Consider the following 27,021-nt stretch of genomic DNA (forward strand, 5'->3'; position numbering starts at 1 on the left):
GGAACAAGTATCTGCTATAGCCAGTATTTCTTTTTGTTGTTGTTGTTGCTATTTCTTGGGCCGCTCCCGCGGCATATGGAGGTTCCCAGGCTAGGGGTTGAATCGGAGCTGTAGCCACCGGCCTACGCCAGAGCCACAGCAACGCGGGATCCGAGCCGCGTCTGCAACCTACACCACAGCTCACGGCAACGCCGGATCATTAACCCACTGAGCAAGGGCAGGGACCGAACCCGCAACCTCATGGTTCCTAGTTGGATTCGTTAACCACTGCGCCACGACGGGAACTCCAGCCAGTATTTCTCAAAAGGAAACCAGTTCTTTTTCAACATCTCAGTCATATATGTTGAGCAAGATTAAGGCATAGATAGTATAGGAAGTATGGCTGTAAAGAAATGTGTGTTTAGAAAACAGTTTATTCGAAGTAGTACATCAAAATGAGTGTCCTCTTTAAAATTATCACCTTGGGGGTGTGGAGCAAAGAGAACCCTTTAGGCTGTTGGTGGGAATATAGTTTGGTACAGTTAGTATGGAGAACAATATGGAGTTTCCTCAGAAAAAAAATATAGAGCTACCATATGGGGATTTCCAGCTAGTATCCATGAGGATGTGGGTTCGACCCCTGACCTCACTCAGTGGGTTAAGGATCTGGCATTGCCATGAGCTGTGGTGTCGGTCACAGACGCAGCTCAGATCCCTCGTTGCTGTGGCTGTGGCTTAGGCCAGCAGCTGTAGCGCCGATTGAACCCCTAGCCTGGAACCTTCCATATGCTGCTGGTGTGGCCCTAAAAAGCAAAAAAACAAACAAACAAACAAAAAAACCCACTGTAATTCGAAAAGATACATGTACCCCTTCACTGTAGCACTATTCACAATAGCCAAGACATGGAAACAACCTAAATGTCCATAGACAGATGAATGGATTAAGAAGATATGGTACAGGAGTTCCTATTGTGTCTCAGCAGTAATGAACCCAACTAGGATCCATGAGGATGCAGTTTGATCCCTGGCCTTGCTCAGTGGGTTAAGGATCCGACATTGCCTTGAGCTGTGGTATAGGTCACAGACGCAGCTCGGATCCCACATTGCTGTGGCTGTGATACAGGCTGGCAGCTATAGCTCTGATCTGACCCCTAACCTGGGAACTTCCATATGCTACCAGTACAGCCCTAAAAAGACCAAAGGAAGAAGAAGATACAGTACATATACATAATGGAATACTACTCAGACATAAAAAAGAACAAAATAACGTCAACGCCATTTGCAGCAACACGATGCAACTAGAGATTCTCATACTAAGTGAAGTAAGTCAGAAAGAGAAAGACAAATATTACATGATATCACTTAAATGTGGAGTCTAAAATATGGCACAGATGAACCTGTCTACAGAACAGAAATAGACTCTCAGATATAGAGAACAGACTTGTGGTTGCTAAGAGGAAGGGGGGAGGGAATGGGATGAACAGGGAATTTGGGTTAGTAGATGCGTTAAATTTAGAACGGATAAACAATGAGGTCCTACTGTATATAGCACAGGGAACTATATGCAGTTTCTTGAGATAGACCCTGATGGAAGATAATGTAAGAAGGGAAATGTATATGTATGTATGACTGTATCACTTTGCTGTACAGCAGAAATTGGCACAGCATTGTAAATAAACTATAATTTTTAAAAAGTTTTTAAATAAGAAACCACAAAATAATCACCTTGGAGAGTGTTTATGCCAACTTGATGCCATCTCAAAATATTTTTAGTGTTTTTCCTTTGTGGCCTGCATATTCTTATAAGTATTCTCACTACTGGCACAATTTAATGTTAAGATTAACTTTTTGGAAAGACCCAAACTCCCTTTATAGTCAGATCAAGAGACTGAAGTAAGTAGTCATATTAGGAAGTGTCGTATTTGATCCCTAAAAATAAGGGTTACAAATAGAAGCAAAACATTAGCTTTTATAAAATGGTTTCAAAACAGACTTTGAATTTGCATCCTAAAGAAGTGTCAATCCATTTTCCCAGCTACATCTGGATAAATAGATAACCTCCAGAGATGAAAATTTTGGAGGTTGATACTAAGTTTGAATCTGTTATTTTTTATTAAAGATAAAATAATTTTTATTTCCTTTAAATTGCTTAACTTTTTATATACTAAATCAATCAAATGATTATTGTAATGATATTATATGTCTAACTTCTAGTTGAATAAATTTAGTTGTTTAAGTCATCCTGAGAAACTTAAAATTTGGCATTTTGGAATGAATTTAGTTTTTCCCTGACCCCTTTGTTTACAGTCTAGAAGAAAAATTTGTTTTCTTTCATTGTTCAGTTCTCCCATAACTTTTTCAGTTAGAAACATTCTTCCTATGATTGTGGAAGAAACTATTATTATTACAGCTGTTTTAGAACCTTCAGTGACTCTAGATGCTTATGTGACTTTAACTAGTTTATTATGAAAAAAATCTAAAAACTTATCTGGAAGTGTATTAGCCCAGGAATTTGTTGTACTACTTTGTTTTAGAGGAGTTAGCGTTCATGTCATACCCAGCTTTTTTTTCCAGCAGTAAATATTCCCAGTAGTAAAGCGTTAAGGCTGGCTGGGAAATGTGTTAGGGTTAATGTTTATCCTATAGAAACTATTTTATGCAGCCCTTTCTTTTAAAAAATAAAGGAAAAATGAGTTTTTGTTTAAACATTTTACTAACATTTCTTAAATTACATAGAGATTTTTAATATATGATTTTAAATTTTATATTCAATTCTTGGTTGCCTATTTTTTCTCATTTTCTTTTATAGTGTTATCTTTTTTACAGCTTTGAGGTCTTTTTGGGGGGGGGGTTGCTTTTTTTTTAAGGGCTGCACCCATGGCACATGGAGGGTCCCAGGTTAGGGGTCCAAATGGAGCTATAGCTGCCGGCCTACACCACAGCCACAGCAATGTCAGATCCGAGCCACGTCTGCAACCTACGCCATAGCTCACGGCAATACCGGATCCATAACCCACTGAGCAACACCAGGGATGGAACCTGCAATCTCACGGTTCCTAGTTGGATTCGATTACGCTGCGCCATGATGAGAACTCCTATAGCTTTGTTTTAAAATTAACACAGTAGGAGTTCCCTTCGTGGCTCAGTGGTAAACGAATCGGACTAGGAACCATGAGGTTTCTTTCGGGTTTGATCCCTGGCCTTGCTCAGTGGGTTTAAGGATCTGGCGTTGCCATGAGCTGTGGTATAGGTTGCAGACGTGGCTCGGATCTGGCATTGCTGTGGCTGTGGTATAGGCCGGCGGCTACAGCTCTGGTTAGACCCCTAGCCTGGGAACCTCTCCATGTGCTGTGGGTGCAGCCCCAGAAAAGACAAAAAAAAATTTTTTTAATAAAATTAACACAGTAAACTGCATATATTCCAAGGCTGTAACTTGATAAGTTTAAGCATATGTGGAGTTACCATTGTGGCTCAGTAGGAACGAACCCGACTGGTATCCACGAGGATGTGGGTTCAATCCTGCTCAGTGGTTAAGGATCTGTCATTGCCATGAGCTGTCATGTAGGTTGCAGATGTGGCTTGGATCTGGAGTGGCTGTGGCTATGGTGAAGGCCAGCAGCTATAGCTCTTATTAGACCCGAGGAACCCCTAGCCTGGAAACTTCCATATATATGCTGCACATGCGGCCCTAAAAAATAAAAAAAAAAAAGGTATGTGTCATGAAGCCACCACCACCACAGTCAGGGTACGGAAAGCTTAGTGGTCCTGTCATCTTACTCTCCTCTTCAGTCTGTTTTTCATGATGTTGATGTACATATTTTTTAACTAATTTTAGATGTACAGTAGGTGTAAATGCAGTTTTTAAAGTTTCCATGTATCCTTCATCCAACCTCTTTCCCTCATGTTCACATCTCACATTGTCGTAGTACAGTTATCAGAACCAGGAAATTAATATCCATTTAAGCTGTTAGCTAGAGATCTTACTATGACTTTATCAGTTTTTCCGCTGCTGTCTGTTTTGGGAATCATTCTTCTCATCCCGTATTCTCTAAGTTCTGTCTTTCCTTATGACCTTGACTTCTGAAGAGTACGGAGAAGTTCCAGTGTAGATTGTCCCTCTGGTCAAGTTAGTCGGATATGTTCTCACTTTGGGGCAAGTAACACAGCGTGGGGGTGGGCTCTTCCTGGTGCCTTGTCATGCTGCCGTGTCTCATCGCCGGTGATCTGAGCTATGATAACCGGCTGAATAGTGTCTGTGAGGCTTCTCCACCATGAATTTACTTGAGAAGAAACGAGACAATGTGAATATTTGGGATCTCATCATACTTCTGCCCTTGACGAGCATACGTGGGCGAGCTTTGCCTGCAAGGGTTACTGCTATGGTGTTTCCCAGAGGGGGATTTTGTTCCCATTCCTTTTGCTCCATTTATTAACTGATGTTGTTCTTTCTCGAAGAGCTTTTCTTACTTAACTATTCAGTTATTTACTTAGATCAGTATGGACTCCTGAATATTAACTTTACCCTGTGGGTTATAATCCACTGGCGTTATTTATGTAGTTTCTCAGGTTGTCCCAGATTTGCTTATTGGTACCTCCTTCAAGTCGAATCCTTTTAAAATGCTCCCATCGTTTTTTGAGCATTTCCTTACTTTCTGGCACCATGAGATTCCAGAAAAATCTACTTTCCCTGCCTTGGCCTCAGGATTACTTGTATTCCTCCAAGGAGCTTTGGTTGCTTTTACTGGATTGGAGAATCGTATCTTGAACAAAGATCTGGTCACTAGGTGTGCTCATTAGTCTGAGGTGTAACTGCTTCCAGGTCTGCTCAGCTGGCGCTGTGTATGTACATCTCACACCCAGGTCGGCATGACATCTGTCTGTAAGAATCGGGAGTTCCTCCCCTCCCACCCCATCACCCCCAGTTCTCCTGATTTGTAGCTTCTTTCTTTGACAGTGAGAAGCATGCCTCTCATTATCCATAGTATATTTACGTATTTATTCAATCCTAGAATACACATAATATAGTTTCAAGGTTACTATCCCACATGTCTGTGATTTTTAAAAAAGTAACTGCTGTACGGTATTTATTAACAGTTTTTTTTTTTTTTTTTTTTTTTTTTTTTGTCTGTATGCTTATAAATCTGTAGTCAGTATAGTTTTCAAAGTTACTTAGGTTAGTTTACTTCTTCCCTTCATTGTGGTTGTGGTATTCCTACATAGGGTTTTTATAACAAGCATTTGACAACATATGACAACTAACATTCTTTAAATAGGATGTTACTTCTTCCATCTCTCCCTGGCTCCTGGAATGATGGAGCTGCCTTCTATGACTAGATGTGAACCAGCCTCAGTCTCTGGTCAGAAAGGGATCATTGGTCCACTCAGCAGACAAGCAGTTGTTCCCACCAGGAGGGCCTACAGAGCTGAGGACACTGAGATTATGGTCTGTGCGACTTAGGGCTATATTACACCTTTCTATATCCCCCGAACAGCTTAAAACCAGAGTTTACGGGTTATCCATAAGTTTCAAAAATTGATATTTATTTATTATTGTAAAATATATAAAATTATTTATTGACAGACTACAGATACACACTTTTTTTTTTTTTTTTTTTTTTGCTATTTCTTGGGCCGCTCCCGCGGCATATGGAGGTTCCCAGGCTAGGGGTCCAATCGGAGCTGTAGCCACCGGCCTACACCACAGCCACAGCAACTCGGGATGCAAGCCGCGTCTGCAACCTACACCACAGCTCACGGCAACGCCGGATCCTTAACCCACTGAGCAAGGGCAGGGACCGAACCCGCAACCTCATGGTTCCTAGTCGGATTCGTTAACCACCGCGCCACGACGGGAACTCCTACACATTATTTTTTAAGTGCTAAGTTAGGTTTGATATATATAAACATGCCTCGCTTTGCATAATAGTAGAGACCACAAAACTGGGCAAGCCAAAACCCTGCAGAAGGAGGCTTAGTCAGTGAGGGAGATTGGGATTGGTTCATGACCTTTATAAACTATGGTTAGAACTTTAAAAACTCTTACTATGAGTTAAAAATGTATAGAAAAATGAAAAATAGTAAAGTGATATTTAGCACATTGCAATTTAACAGGGAGAACTAAAATGTCGTATTTCTTTGTAAAAGACTTGTCAGAAGTTGTTCAAAAGTGCTTGCCTTCTTGGAATTCCCTTTGTGGCGCAGTGGAAACGAATCTGACTATGAACCATGAGGTTGCGGGTTGGATCCCTGGCCCCAGTGGGTTAAGGATCCGGCGTTGCCGTGAGCTGTGGTGTAGGTTGCAGATGCAACTTGGATCTGGCGTGGCTGTGGCTGTGGCGGGCAGCTATAGCTCTGATTTGACCCCTAGCCTTCATATGTCTCAGGTGTGGCCCTAAAAAGCAAAAAATAAAAAAATAAAAATAATAATAAAAGTGCTTGCCTTCTTGATGTAACACCTATGCTGTGGAGCAAGCAGCTTCTCTTTGCCTTTGCAAGTTGCCCTACTCCTTCTGAGTTGACACTAACTTCCAGTTTTTCAACTTTGAGCTTTGCATGTCATGAAGCATCTCTAGGAGTTGCTCTGACTTGAAGCTTTTGCCTGGGTACTTTCCTCTGGGTCCTCATCCATCATTTCGGCCGCTTTCCTCTTCTGTGGGATGAGCTTACCTCCAGGTTCCTCTGGCTGCACATCCGAGTCTCCTGTTCCCCTTGGTCAGCTATTTCTTCTTTAACTTCTGACATTCAGTTTGAATTTTACTTCCAGTACTAGACCATTTGTTTCTTGACTGTACTTTGATCTTGGCCAGTTTCCTCTTTCAATCATTCATTTTATAAAATGTCACCTGGGTTTATGTTTATCACTGGGAGACCAGGAGCAACAGAGCTACGCTTTTGCCTTCTGTGCCTGAATGAACTGAGTGACAGGTGAGCTGGGACTAGTTACCGGCAGGCTGAAAAAGTGATGAGATAATGGGATGGGCATCTGTTATTTATGTACAGTTGCCCCCTTTATGGGTTCTGCATCTGTGGATTCAACCATGGGTCAAAAATACTTGGAAAAAACTTTTTCCAGAAAGTTCCAAAAAGCAAAACTTGAATTTGCTGCATGCTAGCAAATATTTATGTAGCATTTACTTGTAATAGGCATCATAAGTAATCTAGAGACAATGTAAAGTATATGGAGGATGCTTGTAGTTATATGTAGCACTATGCCCTTTTGTATATAAGGGACTTGAGCATGCTTGGATTTCAGTGTCTGCAGGGGTTCCTGGAATCAGTCTCTTGTGGACACCGCGGGATGACTGTTGTGACGTGTGGGTGGAGGAGCAGGCAGTGCCATGTGTACTTTGTGCAGTTACTCAGTTAACATACTGTGGCTGCTGAGATTTGTGTTGATTTGAATCTCGAACTGTGAGTCCTGGCTGTGTTGTAACCTCTGTAAGTGCTCAAGTGTGTGTTAACAGTGACATTTCCCCAGTTTTATGATATTTGGGAAATTAAGTATTTTTAAAATTTTTGCTGTGAAGATAGGTGATAAAGCATTTTCTTTCAGTCCTTGGTTACTTGTCCCCTCCGCCACCAGGTTGTATGGTGAAGGGCAGGAGGTGAGGAGCCCCAAGTCTAGGCTTAGTGTAGCCTGAGTGAGAGGCTCTTAATGCTAAGTGGCACCTTGTTTCTCCTCTTAGATCGACATAGAAATCAATGGCGATGCGGTGGATCTTCACATGAAGCTGGGGGACAACGGGGAAGCTTTCTTTGTGGAGGAGACTGAAGAGGAGTATGTAAGTTGTAGGGTCACAGCCCACTACCCACTGGTGTTCAGGCCCGTGCGTGCGCGCTTGTGTGGATGACTGCCGAAGGTTAGACAAGCTATGTTTTAGGTGGAAGAGCTGGGTGGTCAGGAAGGAGCCAAGGGTGCAGGATGTGCCCGCCCCTTGCGACAGAGGCACTGTTCTCCTGTGCCCAGTGCAAGTTCCTAGGTGACGTCTGTAGAGTGTCCACCTCGGCCAGAGGACACTCAGCTCCAGCTGTAATCACAGCCGTAACTCTTCAGGACATGTTTGCCATTTAAACTTGGGAAACATGTTTGACGTTTTCATTGGGAACATTACGTCCCGAGCCCTGAAAAGAATAAAATCTCAGTAAAAGCAGTGAGTTTCAATTTGTTAAGGATATGGAGCTACTGTTTTTTGGTTTTGAAGATGAACTACCAGTGTGATGTCGTAAATTCACAAAGAAGAAATAAGCAACAACAGAATGAAATTGTTTGTCATTTTTTTCATTTACACTGGAAGCCCAGGGCGTCAGTACTTATATGTAAAGCAGCAGTGAAATTGCGACTGTGAAGGAGAACCCTCGCCGACCACAGACCAGCATTCCTCCCAGTACCTTAATTCCTTGTTTTTATGTTACCTTATTTGCATTTTCTCAGCCTACAGAAAAGCTTTCCTAATCAGACTGAGGCAAAAGGCAGATTGAAACAATAAGTGAGTTATTGCAAGAATAAAGCATTTTTTGATATAACTTGTACTGCTGTTTGGCTCCCTGTAAATCAGCAGATACAGTGAGAGGCCTGGGTTCTCTGTGGTTTGTTACCCACGTCTCATGATCAGTTCAGGTGATTCCTTTCAAAATTATGCTTATGGAGTTCCCATCTTGGCTCTGTGGTTAATGAACCCAACTAGTAACCATGATATTGCAGGTTCAGTCCCTGGCCTCACTCAGTGGGTTAAGGTGAGCTGTGGTGTAGGTCGCAGATGCGGCTTGGATCTGGCATTGCTGTGGCTGTGGTGTAGGCCGGCAGCTGTAGTTCCAATTTGACCCCTAGCCTGGGAACCTCCATATGCCACAGGTGCAGCCCCCAAAAGACAAAAGACAAAACAAAAAACAAAAAACCTATGCTTAGCAAGGTCAACTTGAAGAGTGTCAGCTTTCCAGCCTTTTTTTCCTATTTTGTGTGAGACCAAATTGACCAGTTTTCTTTAGCATGACATGTTTTTCTTTAAAAATTTATTTCATCCAACAACACTGGAATTACCACTCTGTGCCACATACTGTGAATAAAACACCAGCCTGCTCTCCAGGAGTTCAGTGTCAAGGGGGACAAACATTACCAAAACCCACCTGGCTTCCATTTCCTTTTCTTGTTTCTCTCCCTGTTCTCATTTAACTGTCATCCACCTCCCTTCCAAGTCAGAAGTTCTAGATTGAACTTTGTCCTTTTATTAGCTGCCCAATAGTCCGTAGCCCGGGAGTACCACACCACCTCTCCCCATCCTCACCCTGAAAAACACTCAGGCACCCCACCCCGTCCCTGCAGCAAGCCTACTGGCTCTGCTCTGGTTGGAGCTTTCCCACGCTCCATGCTGTCCTGGCCTGTTGGCTCCTCCACTGGCTTCAGCGACGTGGACCCCAGTGAGCTAATGCTTAGCTGGGCACAAGGGGGTGAAGTCCCCTCCAGGGAAGGGGGCAGGGCCATGGGTTCAATGCAATTTTCTGACCTTTGGGAACTAGGTAAGTGTTCTTTCTGCCACCTGCCAAGAAAGCATCATTTTGACTGGCTGTACAGTTTGACAACTTTTATTTCTCTGTGTTCTCTTTAAGGAGAAACTTCCTGCTTACCTTGCCACCTCACCCATTCCTACTGAAGATCAGTTCTTTACGGATATTGACAGCCCTCGGGGGAAACCAGGGGGGAATGAAAGGCCACCTCAGAGCTCTGACATCTCCCCCGTCCTAGAAACGGAGACAGTTTTTGCCCCCAGTTCTGTGAAGAAGAAGAAACGAAGGAGGAAGAAGTGCAAACAGGACAGTAAGAAGGAAGAGCAGACCGCTTCTCCCGCTGCTGAAGATGCCGTGGGCGTGGACCTGAGCTCCGACGAGGACAAGGGGCTGCAGGCGATAAGGTAGGCGCGGGGTGGGGCTCCCGTCCTCCAGGTCTGCAACCTGAACCTTGGGCCTGTTCTTCCCCTTGTGACAGTTTATCACGAATCAGGCAGGAAAGGCACTTTCTTTTTTACTTTCTCCAGCTCTTCAGACTATGTGAAAAGTCCTTGCTGTACACACAGCAGTGTGTTTCTTTTCACCCAATAAATTTCCAAAAGCCAAGCAAATCATAAGTCACGTAGAAGATCTGAGCTAGCAACTTGCCCCTGAGCAGGCGGATGCAACATCAGGCACATTTCTTTTCCCAGTGGTTGGTTTTCCTGTCTATTCCTGAGTTAAAGGTTGTTCATTTGAGTTTATCATCAGAACATCCTAGTTAGTTGAGGAGGAAAGAGGGTTTTGTTTTTGTTTTGAAGTGAGAAATTGTGTGTGTGTGTGTGTGTTCTTAGGGCCGCACCTGCGGCATATGCAGGTTCCCAGGCTAGGGGTCTAATCAGAACTACAGCTGCCGGCGTGTGCCACAGCCACAGCAATGCCAGATCCAAGCTGCGCCTGCGACCTACACCAGCAGCTCACGGCAACGCTGGATCCTTAACCCCCTGAGCAAGGCCAGGGATGGAACCCAAAACCTCTTGGTTCCTAATCAGATTCATTTCTGCTGCACCACGACAGGAACTCCGAGAATCTTGATCACTACTTATTTGTCAGCTCAGTAGAAGAACTAAAAAGTTCTGGGGTGTAAAGGTAACAATTTGGAGGAGTTTTATGTGTTTTTTCATGCACGATTTGTAGGCTGTCTTCTACCTGTTCCACTCAGTGCTGGCCCTGGCACAGGATGGGCCATAGGTGTGTCCATGGGCTGGTTCTTTTCCTTGGTGACCGCTGGACAAGTGACCCTGAATTTCCAAACCCTTATTGAGTTGGGATTTGGGGAAGGTGGCTTCATGAGGGAAATGCCAGCCCCTTGTCCGCTTTCACCTCCACTGCTGGAAGGAGAGCTCGTGCCCCGCTCCCTGGGAAAGTTACTGCTGCTGAATTCTCTGCACATAGGGAAGGATGGGAAATAGCACTTTCTCTAGTTGTGAAAACCCTTTATATACCAACCTTGGAGTTTAGTGTGTGTTTTATTTACCAAGGTTTTGTTTTAAATAAGTCAGGGGGAAAAAAAAACTGTTATTTAAAATGTTACTGTAATAATTATGCTATTAGTGAATAGCATAGTATAATAATCCCTTTTTGGCAAAACTGTTAACTCATTTCCTAAAATCTTAACATCTGGAGTGTAAATCCCAGAACATGTTCCTACACTGAGTAATAATCTTTAATGTGTGAAATTGTTCAACTCATCAGTGGTCGCATTGTGATTCTCACTCCCCCCACCCTGAACATATGAGCCCTGGATTTCCATTCTGCTTGAAGGCAGAGTTCCTCTGTTAGAACCAAACAGCAAAAGACAGTAGTGAGAAAGTACTTTAGACTATAGAGGATTGTAAACTGTACCTATAAAGACTTTAAAATCCTGAATAACAAATTGGGGGGGGGGGCTTTTTTGTTTTTTTATTTGTTTGTTTTGTCAGTGTCAGGATACTAGCTGGGAAGGCTCTACTTTTATATCATTGATTCCCAAAGAATTTTAAGCAAATGAAAAGTACCACAGTTTCTTAAAAATTCTTCCTACCCTTTTCTTCCTGCTTTCAGTCTCTTAGGGGTTCTCGTTCACTTCCCTAGGAGTACAAACTAAGAGACCCTTTCATACCTTCCATTGTGTGATTTCAGTAGTTTCTTTAAAAGTTTTGGCTTAATTATAATGTATAGGTGGGCAGGAAATGTGTTCTTTTGAGGAAAACTTGAAATACACATACATGTAAACTTTATTTGGATTAGCACTATAATATACTCCCTTAATCACCTTGACTCCTAGAAATATTTTTTCCAACTAAAATTCTTCCAAGATCTACCAGGAAAGTCACTGAAGTAACACTTTTGCCTCCAAAGTATTCTTGTCCTTTGTTATCACACAGTAGAGCAGCGTTTAGAACTCTTGAACAACCTGCAGCTTTGGTTTAAGAAGTTAAAACATTTCTGAAACATAAAAAGCCACCTGTTTAATGCCCAAGAATTATGTTCCAAAGGCATTCTGTAAATGAGTGCTGTAAGTGAACGCATGGCAGGAATATTAGTGCATGCCCTCCTTTTCCAGACTGTGTGAAAACGCTGTATCAGCTAGATCTGCAGGAACGCTAGTTTGGTTGGCAAGAGTCCTGGCGGGGTGTGTGCTCAGGCATGCGCTGAACTGGATGGTCTGAACATGGGCCAGCAGCCTCTTGGTCACTCTGGGCCTTCCTTTCCTAATCTATGAAATGGATCATTGAATTCCATGGATTGCCAGACCCTTTCCAGCTCAGCTCCTAGTTCTAGAATAATTTGGAGGAGGATATTTCGGGTCAGAAGTATTAATGGCATGTTAAGCAGCACAGTAAAGAATCGGAGAGAAAAGGACCAGGATGTCAGCTGCTTCTGCAGTTGTGGGATCCACAGGTGATGTTGGGACTGCACATTTGTAGCTTTCAGATACCTTCTTCTCCTCAGCCCCTACCAGGTAGGAGAGAAATTTTGAAAAAATACCTAAAATCAGTTTTATTTTTGTCTTGATATAAATAGCATTCTTTTAAATTCCTTATTTTTCAAGAATGTCATTGATAATAGTCTTAAGGTTAAGTCAGGCTCCTGGAAGGAAGCAGAAGAAAGATGAAACCGCCTTTTTTTTTTTTTTTTTTTTTGTATTTTTCTAGGGCCTCACCCATGGCATATGGAGGTTCCCAGGCTAGGGGTCTAATCAGAGCTGTAGCCACCGGCCTACACCAGAGCCACAGAAACGCAGGATCCGAGTCACGTCTGCGACACAGCCCACAGCAACGCCGGATCTCCAACCCACTAAGTGAGGCCAGGGATCAAACCTGGAACCCCATGGTTCTACGTCGGATTCATTGAGCCACGACAGGAGCTCCAAAACCACTTTTTAAGGCTGGTTGGTATTGTACAGCCACAAAAAACTTCGTGATAGAAGCTGGAGAGCTTTCAACCGCATAAGGCTTTCTGTGAACTATACCTGGTGAGTCTCTCCTGAAGGAGGGCTCCTGGCTTGAACAGCATGGAAGCCTTGTTTGTCATTCCAGAGGGTGGGTGGGTGGATAAACAGTGCACCAGGGCACATGCAGCCTCTGGAAAGGAAGAGACTGTTGGCGCTGGATGAAGCAGTGTCAGCCTTTAGTGCAGATGCACAGAACATGCCACTCATGGAACTGCTTACAATACGTAGCAGCAATAACAGTGGCAGTTAGGACGATACCATCAGAGATGAATCTCTACTTTTAATCCACCAGAGCAGGCTGACTCAGAGTTAGGTCTAGGAGCTAAGTGCAGGTTCTGGGAACTGACAGGCACACTGAGGCCTCAGGCCGTGTCAGCCTGTGGCCCCGAGGCTCCTGGCCTCTCCACACGCATCCCAACACAGGGAACAGAGCAACGTTGCCTGGGTCCATTCTGTTCTACCGTGACGTATCTTTGATGGGAAGCGTCCCATATGCAAAAGCATATTTCAGCGATGAGTCACATGGAGGCTGAGGGTCAGCACTTGATCAGCAGTCAATGAACTCCGGCCTGGGACTTAGCTGCCCTGCCTCTTACACGCTCCCACTTAAATAGACAGAAACTCACCTAGCCCCTCTAACTTATCACATGTAAATAATTCAGCCTTCTTATTTTGACTTTCTATTGGGTTTTGTCCCTATTTTTAAAAAACTGAGGTATAACTTACATACAATAATATTCATAGATCTAAGAGTGCAATTCAGTGAATTTTGAGGTCTTACGTGTCACCTAACTTCTGTTGGCTTTTGAGTGAGAAAAATTCTTGTGTGCCAAAATGATGCTGAACTTGAAGCCATGATGTTGAGGTGCATCTGTGAAGCCTGATATGCTCTGGACACACTTCATGTGTCTTGACCAGTTGAACCTCCCCTCACACCCTGACCCAGTGTGAGACCGTTTGTCCTGCTGCAAATTCTCTTCTGTTCAGCATGAACGTGTGTTTTTGTCCTGTGCTTCAGCACAGATGTAGTCAGCGTTCATGCTTTTTCTCCGCATTCCAATCTGAACACTCCCTTAGTCACATATTTAAGTTACCCTGTCACTGGCGGCCTCACCGGCTGCCTCTTCTCAGGCACGTGTGCCTTTTTGAACGTGCTTACTAGCAGGTTTTCAGAACTTCTGTTTTAGTCAGTGAATCAATCACAGGACTTAAGAGAACCTCAATATCAGCAACTTTTTCCATCACTCTGATGGGTCTAAAGTAATGGGCTCTACTTTTGTCAGGATTTGCCCAGAGAAGACCACGCCAACCTTCCTGGGCTTGTAGGTTCTTAGTGGTGCCTGATCTCTCTCAGTATTTTGTTAAATCCAGTTTGCATTACTGTACTCTTCTTGGCTTACCTTTTTAATACTGTGGTGAAATATGTTCCAAAAATAAAATAACTTGGAATAAAAAAAATGTTCTATGTGTTTACATTGCTCTTTTCAAACTGCAAATTTATGAATAGTAATGGATCGACCCTCTGCTGTCCTCTCAAATTTAGCAAATAAGGACTCTCCATAGCATCTGATTTTCCCTGTCTGCTTCTACCATTTGAATTTCCTCTCTCACAAAATAGACTATTGGAGTTCCCTTTGTGGCTCAGCAGATTAAGGACCTACCTGACATAGTGTCCATGAGAATGCAGGTTCGATCCCTGGCCTCACTCATCGGGTTAAGGATCTGGCATCTCAGCAAGCTGTGGACAGTTGCGGCTCAAATCCCACATTGCTGTGGTGTAGGCCAGCAACTGCAGTTCCTATTCGACCCCTAACCTGGGAACTTCCATATGCCATAGGTGTGGCCATAAAAAGAAAAAATTAAAAAATAAAAGACCATTTTTATCTGGATTTCAGCTTTTTTCGAGTAGATCTTTCCCTTTCAGTGAGGTAGTATGTCGGAGTTTAATCCTTCTGAGGGAAAGAAGGCTAGAATAAAAATTTAAATTAGAAAATACAACTGTGTGGAGAAACAGTTGTATGTCAGGGCATGTTAAGATACAAAGAAGGAAAAATATTACAAATTACAATTAATAAAATGGTTTCTATCCCTGTTTTTAGTCTAGCACTTTAAGTGATACAGTTAAGTCCTTCTGTATTTAATATCTATCCTGGTAGAACATTGGAGTTTTCTATAAAAAGCTCATAAATGTGTATAAAAACTCTGCAAATTCAAGAAAACCAAAGGGTAAATTATTTAAAATTATGTTAACATTAGTTCAGTCTCCTGTAGTTCTGAGGTTTTGTGAATGAATTTTAAAAGCATTTCTCATACTTTGATGTCATCTTCCTCACATCCCTACATCATGTAGATCCTGTAAGTTAGAGAAAGTTCTCAGGTCAGTGCTTGGGCCGTGAACCACGAGTTTAAGTGTTGAGAGTTCTTGGAGGGGGGTGGTTGTTGGGGTTTTTTGTTTTTGTTTTCTTTTTTGGTCGCCCGGTGGCATATAGAGTTCCCTGGTCAGGGATCAGATTCGAGCCTCAGTTGCGATATACACTGCAGCTGCAACAGCATGGAGTCCTTTAACCCACTGTGCTATGCTGCAGATTAAACCTGCCTCCTGATGCTGCAGAGATGCCGCCAATCCCATTGCACCACAGGGGGAACTCCTTAGGGTATTCTTAAATTTTTGAAATGTAGCTTTTGTCTTCAGCTGTTTTCCTTGCTGACATTTTCTGTAATAGTCAGGAGTGTTTGTAGCAGGAAACCTGAAATAGGGTTTTATTACCTCAGTGTTGTAAGGATTGAATGAAATGCAGTAGAGCCTTACTTTGCTTTTTGTAACATTTGAATCAATTACCCCTAAGAGATGTAAAAAGAAATTTTTTTTTTAAGTTTTTTAATGGCCAAATCTGCAGCATATGGAAGTTCCCAGGCTAGGGGTCAAGTCAGAGCTACAGCTGCTGGCCTACAACACAGCCACAGCAACTCGGGATCCGAGCCGTATCTGCAGCATACACCACGGCTCACAGCACCGTCAGATCCCTGGCCTACTGAGCCAGGCCAGGGATTGAACCTGCGTCCTCATAGACACTAGTTGGGTTTGTTACTGCTGAGCCACAATGGGAACTCCAGAAGAAATTTTTCATCACATTTTTTCCGTCCCAGTTGTTTGTGCCATACTTAAATGGTGACTGCAGTATGTGTGGCAGGTGCGTCAGTGAAACCCCTTCTCCTTCCTGTTTTCCCTTTAAGAGAGTTAGTTATTAATCATTTGGCTTTCCTCGTTTGTACCATTTAGATGATGTGTTGATTATAAGTGGGGAATATTTTAAAGCTGACCTAAATCTCATTATTCCTGCCCTCCCCCCCCCCTTCACAGAGGATCTTCAAATGCTTCCTTAAAGGAAGAAGAATATAAGGAGCCTCTGCTCTTCCACTCAGGAGATCACTACCCTCTATCTGATGGAGACTGGTCCCCTTTAGACAAGTAAGTAGTCTTGAAATTCTCCCTTTCTGAAAGGACTAAAGGGCTTTTTTGTTACTCAACAGGACGGTATTTCCATGTCTCATACAGTAGAGGGACGGTGTGTGCTTTTAACACGCATATGGACCTTTCCCCTCAATAATTATTTTGTTCCTAAACTTGATCTGACTTAATTCTCATAGAGTTGGCCAGTGTAGACCTGTATAATCAGCATAGAATTTGATCCTCTACAGTTCTTTTCAGTGTCAGCTACTAACCATAACTGCAGTTAATACTGTGAAGAAATATGCAGTCACTCTTACGTGTTCAGATTCAGTTTCTCTCTGTACTAGTTAATTTAACCCATCTTTCCATGTATTTCCTCTCCTGTAAAATGACCTTATTGATTTCTTGTGAGAATCGACTGGGATAATACATGTTATCAAGGACCCAGGCAAGTCCACAGTGCGTGCTAGTTGGCGTTTTTATTATTATTAAGGAACTCAAGTGGAAGAATAGCCTTTATATCTGCAGATGAAGTGGGCATATTCAAACTTATATTTCTTTTTGTCTGTCAAGCTCAGCCAGACTGGAGTTCCTGACTTTAACGTCGTCATCACATTTCTGTCCTCTGTTTGCAGCCCCTACTCCCCAGCAGCATGTCCGAAGAGTGACTCCGAGCTGGAATTGAAACCAGCCGGGAGCCTGCTCAGATCCGAGTCCCACATGGAGTGGACGTGGGGCGGGTTCCCAGAGTCCACCAAGGTAGGGGTGGTGAGCTTCGCGGGTGCACGCAGTGGCAGTCCCTCGAGTGGTCATATGAGTGGACCCAAGTTCACATCTCCCCTGTTTGCACTGTCTTATAATGGAAGGAATCCAGTGTTATTTTGTGTGTTTGTATTTAGTAAATAATGATGATTGCTGTTTGAGCACTTTAATCAGGAAAATTTTTAAAGTACCTAAAGGAAACTAAAATTTCCACTGAAATTTTAAATGGGAAATTGCTTGTAAAAGCTTTTTTGTCAGCTTGTAAGGAGAATTTAAAAAGATAGGTTTCTTGACGGAGTTCCTGTTGTGGCACAGCAGAAACGAAACCGACTGGGAACCATGGGGTTGAGGGTTTGATCCCTGGCCTTGCTCAGTGGGCTGAGGATCCAGCATTGCTGTGAGCTGTGGTGTAGGTTGTGGACGCGGCTTGGATCTGGGGTTGCTGTGGCTCTGGTATAAGCCAGCAGCAACAGCTCCGATTAGACCCCTAGCCTGGGAACCTCCATATGCCACAGGTGTGGCCCTAAAAAGACAAAAATACAAAAAAAAAAAAGAAAATTTCTTGAGAGAAAGAAATGTTTAGACTCTAGTTTTCTAAAAATACATATTTCACTCATGTATGTGATTGCACTGAGATTGGACTGCCTGCTTTTACATTATGTTGGCAGAGCCTTGAGGTGTTCCGAGCAGGAGTGCTCAAATACTTTCTCGTTTGAGGTAGTTTTCTCCACTGTTTGTGAACCATTTCACTCAAAGTACTATAGGTAGTGAATTCGTGCTAAGTTATAAACATGGGCATCTGCATCCAGCTTAAGCAGTAGCGTGTAACAAACCCCTTGAAGTAATTTAATTTTCAAACAATTTACCTTTTTTTAGGTCAGCAAAAGAGAGCGATCTGACCACCATCCTAGGACAGCTACAATTACTCCATCAGAAAATACCCATTTCCGGGTAATTCCCAGTGAGGACAGCCTACTGGGTGAGGTGGCAAAGGATGCGTCCGTGGGGGAGACCGTCTGCACGATCGTGAAGCCCAGGCCCCGGGCCCCGGGGAAGCAAAGGAGCGGAGCGGCCTCTGCAGCCGAGCTTCTGGAGCCTCCGGTCCCTGCTCCCTGGGACACCCACCACCCCCTGCCCCCGTCATTCGCCGAGGTTCCTTCAGAGTCCAAACCGGCTGCTAAAATTGACTCTCCCTCAAAGAAGAGAGGTAATGGCGGTTTTGCATTGGCCTTGGCGGCTCTGAATCTAGGTGGTTAATTATTCCAGGGTCTCAGGCATACAGGGTGGCCCTGTTACATCTGTGCTCCCCACCCGGCCCGCCATGCACTGGGGGGGCTCTTCGATAGCTTCCCCATCGTTCCGCATGGGCCCCAGGGAAGCGTTTATAGAAAAACTTAGGAAGGCATTAAAATCAGTGAGTGAAATCAACCCCTTTAATGACTAGGTGTGTCAGTTAAGTGAAGAAGAATCCCCAATGATTATGCTTCACAGGAAAAATTACACCTGAAATATCTGGTTAGTTGCGGCCAAATTAAGTACTTTTGTTGCAGTAATATCGGCCATGAATAAAGGAACACTGATTATCAGTATGTGTTCTTTCACTGATTGTTTCCTTTAATGAACAGAAGATGAGATCCACCTCTTGGCTCAGCAGCTCTCACTTTTGGAAAGTAGTTTACATCCATCAGAACATTCTTACTATTTAAAAGTATAATGTTATCCAGTGATACTTGGTATAGTAAGAGCCAGAACACACTCTGAACACTGGCCTTGGGCCTTATGCCAGGGGAGCAAAACCTTACCTAAAATACCCATTGTCACATTAAGCCTGCCTCACTTTTTAAAAAATGGTAGCACCTTAGGTTAGATGATCACAAACTGACTTTATGGATACTTACAGATGTGGATGTTCAGGGTCACTCAGAAACAGTTTATTTAAAAAAAAAAAAAAATGTACCAGTTCCCGTTGTGTAGCAGAAACGAATCCAACTAGTATCCATGAGCATGTGGGTTCGATCCCTGGCCTTGCTCAGTGGGTCAGCAATCTGGCATTGCCATGAGCTGTGTGGTGTAGCTCACAGATGCAGTTTGGATCCTGTGTTGCTGTGGTGTGGGCCGGCAGCTATAGCTCAGATTCGACTCCTAGCCTGGGAACTTCAATATGCTGTGGGTGCAGCCCTTAAAAAAGGCAAAAAAATAAAGTACAAAATGTAACTGTCACAGGTGTTTGTGTCCACGTGTGCCTACCTGCTGCTTCTCTGCTCCTTCTCTGCTCGGCCCCAAAGCCCCCCACCTGCACCTTGTACTCAGGAAGGCAAAGGGGGAAGACCCCGCATCAGGGTGACTGTTTGGTTTTAGTCCAGGACATGATGACCCTTCTTCTTGCATGTAGTGTGGGGACTGACTGAAGGTGGGGACAAACTGCTCATCCACTGTGGTTGTGGCTTCATTCTTTTCCCGCAACTTTTTATTATGAAAATCTTTATTCATATTTGTTTTGTTTCTCCACGCACACAGTTTATTTTAAACCCTTTGAGAATAAGTTGCAGGCATGATGACATTTCATCCTGAAATACTCCATTCTCTGCACAACCATGGTGCCACTGTCATCTTAAATCCACAGTCATATGTCCTAAATGTGCCTAGAAGAACTTTTTAACTTTGGATTTTTTTTTCCAAACCAAGATCTCATTATGATTAACATGTTACATTTGGTTTTTGTGTTTAATCTTTTTTATTTAGAACAGTGTACACACACACACACCCCACCCCCACCCCACTACACTTCTTTCCCCCTCTGCACCCATGATACTGACCTTTTGAAGAGCCAGCCAATGGTCTTGTATTCTTTCCCAGATTATGGATATTGAATGTTTTTTCAAGATGAGATCCTTAAACTGGAACTTAAGTCTTCTCACAGTAAAAAAATAAAAATAAACAAGTAAAAGTAAGTTTACTAATATATTTTATCTAAGTAAATCCAAATGATTATAGTTTTGGCAGGTACTTAATGTAGACGTTATGGAGCGATTGTACATTTTTTTGTAGTAAGCCTTGGAAATCCGATGTGTGTTTCACACCCTTCACCACATTTTACATAACCTCACTCAGACAAGGACAGGCCGGGCACAGGTGTGGGCAGCATAGATCTAGAGGCTTAATTGGATTTGGGTTAAATACCCTTTATTTTTCTAGTTGAAGATGACCTAGTGGGCTGTATTGGGCCCAACTGCTGTATTGTGAGCCCTCGAGCACCCCTTGCCCCCCTTACCCCAAACGCTCCCCGCATGGCTTTAGAACAATGGCCTCTTTCCTGATGCCGGCTGTCACATGAGGCTCTGTCGCATTTATCACATACTGTAAATTTTAAAAGTTACCGTCAGGTTTAAGTGATTTAGGCCCAGGATTACTGACTGAAGAGCCAATAGAGATCAAGCAGTTTAGTGCTGTGTTTATAGGGCGCTAAGCTGTCAGGAGTGGTAGCCCTGACATCATCTTCATTCACGTGGACTATTAAGAACCAGCACAAGGGAAAAGGTTTATTCATGCCTTTTGAAAATAGAATGCAGTTCTAATCATGGTCAGTTTGGTCATTTGCAAACCTTTGTTTTCTTGCAGAGTTGCAGATGAGTAACTAAGTGTTTTTCTGATAAAAACAGGTGTCCACAAGAGAAGCCAGCACCAGGGACCTGATGATATTTACCTGGATGACCTCAAGGCACTAGAACCTGAAGTTGCAGCTCTCTATTTCCCCAAAAGGTAGTGGATTTTATATGGAAGAGTGGACAGCTTTGAAATACTCTGAATGTTTCTAGAGCACTGCGTTTTGTCTGAGAAAAAGGAGCAAGGGGATGGTGTCCTTTAGCCAAGTTGGATGATTGCTTCAGATTTTGGAAAATTCAGAATTGTTTGTGTATCATTTTGACTGTAGTGATTTGAAATTAATAATTTACCTGTTTATGAAAAAACTTTCGGAGTTCCCGTCTGGCACAGTGGTTACCAAATCCGATGAGGAACCATGAAGTTTCGGGTTCGATCCCTGGCCTTGCTCAGTGGGTTAAGGATCCAGCATTGCCGTGAGCTGTGGTGTAGGTCGCAGATGCGGCTCGGATCCAGTGTTGCTGTGGCTCTGGCGTAGGCTGGCGGCTACAGCTCTGATTAGACTCCTAGCCTGGGAACCTCCATATGCCGCGGGAGCGGCCCAAGAAATGACAGAAAGACCAAAAAAAAAAAAAAAAAGAAAAGAAATTTTCAATACATTGAGAAGAGGGGCACTAGTCAAGCCTACATAAGGATACCAGTGGGGGTGACTTCAGATCCTCCTTATTAGCATGTGTGTCCTTCAAGATGTGGCGTAAAGGTCATGCATCTTCAGAAATACTTTACAGAGGACACAGCTTTGCTCGCAGGCCGGCGGCTGCTGAGACCCCTCCACCTACCTGTGCACCCCCTGGAGCGCTCGGCTCTGTCACCTGCCTCCTCCTTCATGACTCTCCCCATGGAGTAACGCTAAAATCCCAGAAGTGATAGACTTGTACTGTTTTCCTTAGGTCATTTCCATTCTCAGGGAAATTCCATTATAATACAAAAAACAATTCACTTCTCCATGAGAAGTATGGCTTGAACATACTGAGCCATAGGCACGCATACTTAGACACTTTTAAGTAAATTATTGAAAAGTATATTTTAAGTTTTTATTTAAAATAGAAAGGTGGAATTGATATGAAGATACTTAATGTTTTTACCAGTATTTTTGAAATTTTTAAAACTCCTTCCTAGGTTTCTGCTCTATATTTGTCTCCAGATAGATACACTTCATTTAAAGTAATAGTTGAGGGTTGGTTTGTTTTTTTGATTTTTGTCTTTTTATGGCTGTACCTATAGCACATGGAAGTTCCCAGGCTAGGGGTCAAATCGGAGCTACAGCTGCCTGCCTACGCCACAGCCACAGCAATGCCAGATCCGAGCTGCATCTGCAACCCACACTGCAGCTTGTGTCAACGCCAGATCCTTAACCCACTGAGCGAGGTGAGGGATCAAACCTGCATCCTCATGAATACTAGTCAGGTTCGTTACCACTGAGCCATAACAGAAACTCCAGTAGTTGGATTTTTAAGGCGAAAGAAATGAAACTAGTCTCTTTTATCCCCAATAAGAAAGTTAAAAATGTAAGCTCTCTTAAAAGTATCACTTTGAGATTTCCCAGTCCTTAATCATTTTTATACACTGGGATTCCTAAGACAAATTTCCTAGTTTCCTTTTTAAAAAATGGGGAGCGTGACATAACTAAGTGCTGTGGGACCTCTGTGTGCTGTTATAACGTGATTGGAACCATTGCCATTCACCAGGCAGGCTTCTTAGCTCATGAACTGTTTGTTTCTTGAGACAGTCATTAGTATTTAGAGACAGACTGTTGAAGTGCTCATAAGCATTTGTTTTATTGTGTTCATTGCCAATTTGACGAAATACCCTGTATCTGTAATTATCACTAAGCTTGCCCCTAAGTCACATCCCTCATGGGTTTGGTGACCTACTTCGTCCTCCATGTACTCACCATTGGCTCCAGTAACACCAGCTGATCTAACTGATAAACCCAAGACCTCGGGGCTAGACCACAGTAGGCTGGACCACATGTTCTAGTGATGACGATCCAGAGCTGGTATTGGTGGGAGGCCTTGGATACAGGGGTTCAGGATCACAAGCTGCTTCCATCTTGAGGCTCCCCGTCCCCTTAGGGCCCGGACGGGAAAAGCAGGGGATCACAAGGGCAGCTTCAGGGGCCAGCCTTAGGAAGGACTCAGCACAAGCCTTCTGTCTACGTGGACAGCTCCATCATCTGATCACGTGGCCATACCTGACTACAGGGGGACCTCGCTATCTCCCCAGGAAAATGAGGACATGGATATTTGTCTTACATCCAGGGGTGGGCCTTGCCCCTGGACCCCACCAGAGAAGGCAGGTTTTGCTGTTTTATGTGGTTTTGGCTTTTTCACCATTTCCAGTAAGGAGTCCATTTGGTTGATCCGATTAATCTCAGTATTGTGCTATGGGTGTGTATTGCTCCTAAGAGAATTTCCAAAACCCCAGATCCTTTCTTAAAAGTTAGCTAAAATGCAAAACATAATAGAGTTTGAAACTGCTTTCTGTGACATGTCTGTACTCTGCTGCCACCTACTGCTCAAATTAGTTTTCTCTGAAGATCACATGACTTCACTGGATGGCCTACCGTAATATGCTGGCTTTTTTAATAAAAGAATAGAATTTGGGGAGTTCCCGTTGTGGCTCAGTGGGTTAAGAACCCAAGTAGTATCCATGAGGATATGGGTTCAATCCCTGGCCTCGCTTAGTGGGTTAAATATCCGGTGTTGCCATGAGCTGAGGAGTAGGTCTCAGATGTTGCTCAGATCCCACATTGCTGTGGCTGAGGTATAGGCCAGCAGCTACAACTCTGATTTGACCCCTAGCCCAGGAACTTGCATATGCTGCAGGTGCGGCCCCAAAAAGAAAAAAAAAAAAATGAATTTGAAAGTTCTAGAACAGTATTTCAATGCAACATTAAATATCCATTCAAAAGGTATAGAGCAGTGAGCGTTCATGGCTAAAAGACTTAAGTTTCCATTTCCTTATTCTTTTTCTCTCAGATTTATGGTCCATTACAGAAAGGTTTTTTTAATTAATTTATTTATTTACTTTGGTCTTGGCCCCAGCCACGGCATATGGAGATTCCCAGGCTAGGGGTCCAATTGGAGCCACAGCTGCTGGCCTACGCCACAGCCACAGCAACGCCAGATCTGAGCCATGTCTGCGACCTACACCACAGCTCACAGCAACGCTGGATCCGTAACCCACCAAGTGAGGCCAGGGATCAAACCCACAACCTCAAGGTTCCTAGTCAGATTCATTTCCGCTGTGCCACGACGGGAACTCCCAGAAACGTTTGTTTTTAGGATCAGCTTCTAAAACCTGGCTTCTATGCCTCATCTAGAAAAGTGGAAATACTGAATAACCTCAACTTAGTTCTGCCCCTCACTAATATAAGGGCAGTTTATTCTACTTTTTTGTACACTTCTTTTTTGAGCTTTATCTAGCCTCCTGAGAATTTTCACTTGGTTTATTTCTTTGTTCTATTTTGCAGTCGGATGAATTCAGAAAAGCCTTGTTTTAAAAATGATACAACTTTGGACTAAAGTAATTTTCTACAGGATGTGTATATAGTACCACATGGTCTTTTCTGGGAAGTTAGGATCAAAAGGTTTCTGAACATCATGTTTTTCTTAATTACTCTGTCATTTTCATCATGGAAATACAAATAAGTGCTTATAATTCTTTTGCCCCCTTTAATTTAAATAAGAAAGGCTATCATTGAAAAGTTTGCATTATTGTGAATGAGGGTGGTGATTTTTTTTGTGCCGTATTTACTGTATTCAGTTAATTCCTCAATAATGGCATTAGGCCATTTTTAATGTCATTCGTGACGTGATTCTCAGCACCACCTAAGTGAATCCATGTCCCAGGGCAGGTCGGCCTGCCCCTTTTTCAAGCTAGTTCAGGCTCCCCAAGGGCTGTGCAGTTAGGAAGCCTGGCCGCAAGGAGCCATATTAAGGTGAGTCCTTTCTCCCGCAGTGAGTCGGAGCCTGGCTCCCGGCAGTGGCCCGAGTCTGACACCTTCTCCGGCTCCCAGTCCCCACAGTCGGTGGGCAGTGCAGCTGCTGATAGCGGCACCGAGTGCCTGTCGGATTCCGCCATGGACCTGCCCGACGTCACCCTCTCGCTCTGTGGGGGCCTCAGCGAGAACGGGGAGATTTCTAAAGGTACGCCCCCCTGCCTGTGGCCCTGGGGGTCCTTGCATGTAACAGGTGCCTCCCTTTGGTGGCAGGCCCTTCGCCCCTCATTGGAGGCACCTGGTGTCGAGGATACCACAGATCAGAGGGTGGGAGAGGGTGTGTGGCTGGAGGCTCGGGTGGCCTGCCCGTCCGTACAGTTGTTGAGATGGTTGTGGGATGGTGCCTGGCTGCTCTGAGCCTCAGACACGTGAGGAGGGCCCGAGGGGCCAGTACCGATGGTCTACTGAGTAAATGGCCTTTCTGGCAAAATGGAGAAGGGGTTGCTTGCTGTCTCAACCCTGAAAGCTGGCCCAGGACAGTGAGCTACTTGAGAGAAAGGGAGGCCCTGAGCAGGTTCAGATGTCTGTCTGCCTGTACATCTGTCCCATCCTTACACCTTGGTATTATGTTCTTTGTAAACTGAACTCTTAACGTTTTTTCAGTTTGGCTGGTGGCACTTCATTGATTTCCTCTAAGGAAAGCTTTTCTTTCTGTGATCAGCATCATCATCTGCATGCTGCAGCCTGGGTGCCCTGAGCCTCACAGCTGGGCTTCTCTGAATCTCCTCCTCCTCAGGGTCACAGGGTGGTCACTGTTCCCCTTTCTTCTCCACCTATTAATTCTGTTTGCTTGTTTTATTTTTTGCAAGAAATTAAAAATGTGTTATGGCCAGTGGTTCCTTCTTGGGACAAAATTAAATAGGTCACATTTTTATCATAATGTTCATAAGCACTTACTTTAAAAAATATAGGTGGAGGAGGGAAAATTTAAGAAAACCTGATAACTTAGGTAGAGTTTGATATTTGTGAAGGTAGAAATGACAGGTAAAAGTAAATAACATACAGATTACCAAAAGGAACAATTCCAGTGAGAAATTTCTCTGTTAGCCTGCATCAGAGTACAGGGTTAGCGGCAGGGTTCAAAAATTCATGCAAAATCCCCATTCATTTTGAAAAAACTTGGAATTTATTTCTGGAGAGATCCTAAGCCAAGTCTGGAGTGTGGTTGGTTTTTTTTCTCCAAGCATTGTAAGTGTTTTGATTGTTTTTTTCTAACATAGCTTCTTACACTTGCACACTTAAAGCTGTAAGACCCGCATGAATATTCCCCATTTAGGCAGAATATCTCCTCTTATAAGAGTGAAACTCGCAGAGTTCCCTTCATGGCTCAGCGGTTAACAAACCTGACTAGCATCCATGTGGATGTGGGTTTGATCCCTGGCCTCACTCAGTGGGTTAAGGATCTGGTGTTGCCATGAGCTGTGGTCTAGGTTGTAGACGAGGCTTGGATCATGAGTTGCTGTGGCTGTCACGTAGGCCTGTAAGCTGTAGCTCCAATTCGACCCCTCGCTTGGGAACTTCCATATGCTGAGGGTACAGCCCTTAGAAGCCAAAAAAAAAAAAGGAGGGGCGGGGGGGGGGCAACTCGAAGGTTTTGTTGATCATGGAGTTGAGTGTGTGCGGCCACATCTGTAATCTACTTTCCTAAAAGTCCCTGGCTTATCCCTTCCTCCTGGTTTTTTGTTGTTTTCTGGTTGGTTGGTTAGTTGGTTGGTTAGTTTTTGGTTTTTAGTTTTTTCCACCTAGGGTAGGAGTGGTGGAAGAGGTAGAAGAGAAGTGTTTTCTTGTCCTGGAGAGAAAAAACAAACAAGTACCTGATGTTTTGCTTTTGATGCACATAGCAAAGTTAGTTGTTGGTTTTTTGTTTTAAGAACTTTTTTTTAATCTTACTGTTAGTCCTTTAGTGTGGAAAGTATTGTGATAGTCTCAGACGTGTTTGGGTGATCTCTAACCAAGTGGATAATTATTATCTTATATTGCAGAAAAATTCATGGAGCATATCATCACTTACCATGAATTTGCAGAAAACCCTGGACTTATAGACAATCCCAATCTTGTCATACGGATATATAACCGGTAAACACTCTTGCTTTTATAATTGTTTAATACTCTTGCGGGTAAACAGCAATACTTCCAATTGCTGTTTTTAACTGTTGCAGTCTTTCTCACTGTAAAATATGCCATTTCATA

The 27,021-nt window shown here is 43.4% G+C and overlaps 1 protein-coding gene across 21 annotated transcripts in view; it reads left to right on the forward strand.

The window, feature by feature from the left end:
- LPIN2 (lipin 2) overlaps positions 1-27,021 on the forward strand; it is a 102,425-nt gene that overhangs the window by 64,763 nt on the left and 10,641 nt on the right. For all 21 annotated transcript variants that reach the window (XM_084958103.1, XM_084958098.1, XM_084958091.1 and 18 more), the window contains 8 exon segments: positions 7,665-7,760; positions 9,583-9,884; positions 16,317-16,424; positions 17,042-17,165; positions 18,045-18,375; positions 20,828-20,927; positions 24,792-24,979; positions 26,814-26,907. In XM_084958103.1, the coding sequence (XP_084814229.1) occupies positions 7,665-7,760; positions 9,583-9,884; positions 16,317-16,424; positions 17,042-17,165; positions 18,045-18,375; positions 20,828-20,927; positions 24,792-24,979; positions 26,814-26,907 (1,343 nt within the window).

The sequence above is a fragment of the Sus scrofa genome, chromosome 6, assembly GCF_054392235.1.
Source record: "Sus scrofa isolate SSC_HxYL_T2T_F1_AM1 chromosome 6, Sscrofa_HxYL_maternal_Yorkshire_Landrace_v2.0, whole genome shotgun sequence".
NCBI lineage: Eukaryota > Metazoa > Chordata > Mammalia > Artiodactyla > Suidae > Sus > Sus scrofa.